At 51.3% G+C, this 993-nt stretch overlaps 1 protein-coding gene across 1 annotated transcript in view; it reads left to right on the top strand.

Annotated features, from left to right (window-relative positions):
• Positions 1-757: 757 nt before the first annotated feature.
• Positions 758-993, top strand: part of LOC101861017 (fibropellin-1) — a gene marked incomplete at its 5' end in the record, with an annotated part of 24,299 nt that continues 24,063 nt past the window's right edge. Inside the window, 1 exon segment of the mRNA XM_005090820.3 lies at positions 758-908. Coding sequence (XP_005090877.2) covers positions 758-908 — 151 coding nt within the window.

The following is a 993-nucleotide window of genomic DNA, read 5'->3' as shown; positions in this document are numbered from 1 at the left end:
TTTCTGAGAAGGTTGTGCCTTCCTTTTCCTGTTATTTGTCAAGAGAACGGATTTTTTGCTCTGTAAAAAAGGCACATATGACCTGTTTGTGTTGCAAGTGCCGTAAAATTCTTGCTGAAAGTTTAAAAAATATTAAATAGCAACCTTTGCGTATAATGGAAGGGTGTGGCCTGTATATGAAGTACCGGCCTAACTTCCATTCGTCTGAGGAAGGGTTCGGATTGCGTGACCTCAGTGATAGCGAGGGAGATGAACTTTGCCGACTGCGGCAACACCAGGAATATTGCCAGCAGGAACTAGCGGGCACATCCCCGAGTCTACTCAGCCAATCAGACGGCTTTGTGGACAGGGTCAGCCAATCAGGCGGCTTTGTGGACCGGGTCAGCCAATCAGACGGCTTTGTGGACAGTGTCAGCCAATCAGACGGCTTTGTGGACAGGGTCAGCCAATCAGACGGCTTTATGGACTGGGTCAGCCAATCAGACAGTGCTGTAGAGAGGGTCAGCCAATCAGACGGCTTCGTGGATTTGATCGACCAATCAGACAGCTTCGTGGGTTTGATTGACCAATCAGACAGAGGCGTGTGCAGAAATGCGTGCCGAAGAACTCGTACTCGTTGCAATAACAAAGGCTGTGATTGGCTGAGCCCTGGTGCTGGTGCCAGAGGTGTGGGCGGACTGCTGATTCCGCGAAGCCCCGCCCTTTTGTGTTTGACCGCGTTTGCTTATCTGTTGCTGTCTTCCCCGCTTCCTGCCAGGTGCGAGAATGACATTGACCTCTGCAACGCCAGCGGGCCAGGAGGGGGCGGGAGTCTGTGCGAGAACAACAGCTCGTGCCAGGACCGGGGCTACGACTTTGTCTGTGACTGTGGCGGTGCTGCCTTCACTGGGGTCTTCTGTAATGTCTCGGTGAGTACTCACGGATGGGTTTTTATTTGGGGTGGGGGGTTTGTTTGTTTGTTCGTTGTTGTTTTTTTTGTTTTTTGTTTGTTTG

This window comes from Aplysia californica, unplaced genomic scaffold (genome assembly GCF_000002075.1).
Source record: "Aplysia californica isolate F4 #8 unplaced genomic scaffold, AplCal3.0 scaffold00022, whole genome shotgun sequence".
NCBI lineage: Eukaryota > Metazoa > Mollusca > Gastropoda > Aplysiida > Aplysiidae > Aplysia > Aplysia californica.
The sequence above is the reverse complement of the archived record's forward strand: the minus strand, read 5'-3'. Positions and strand labels throughout refer to the sequence as shown.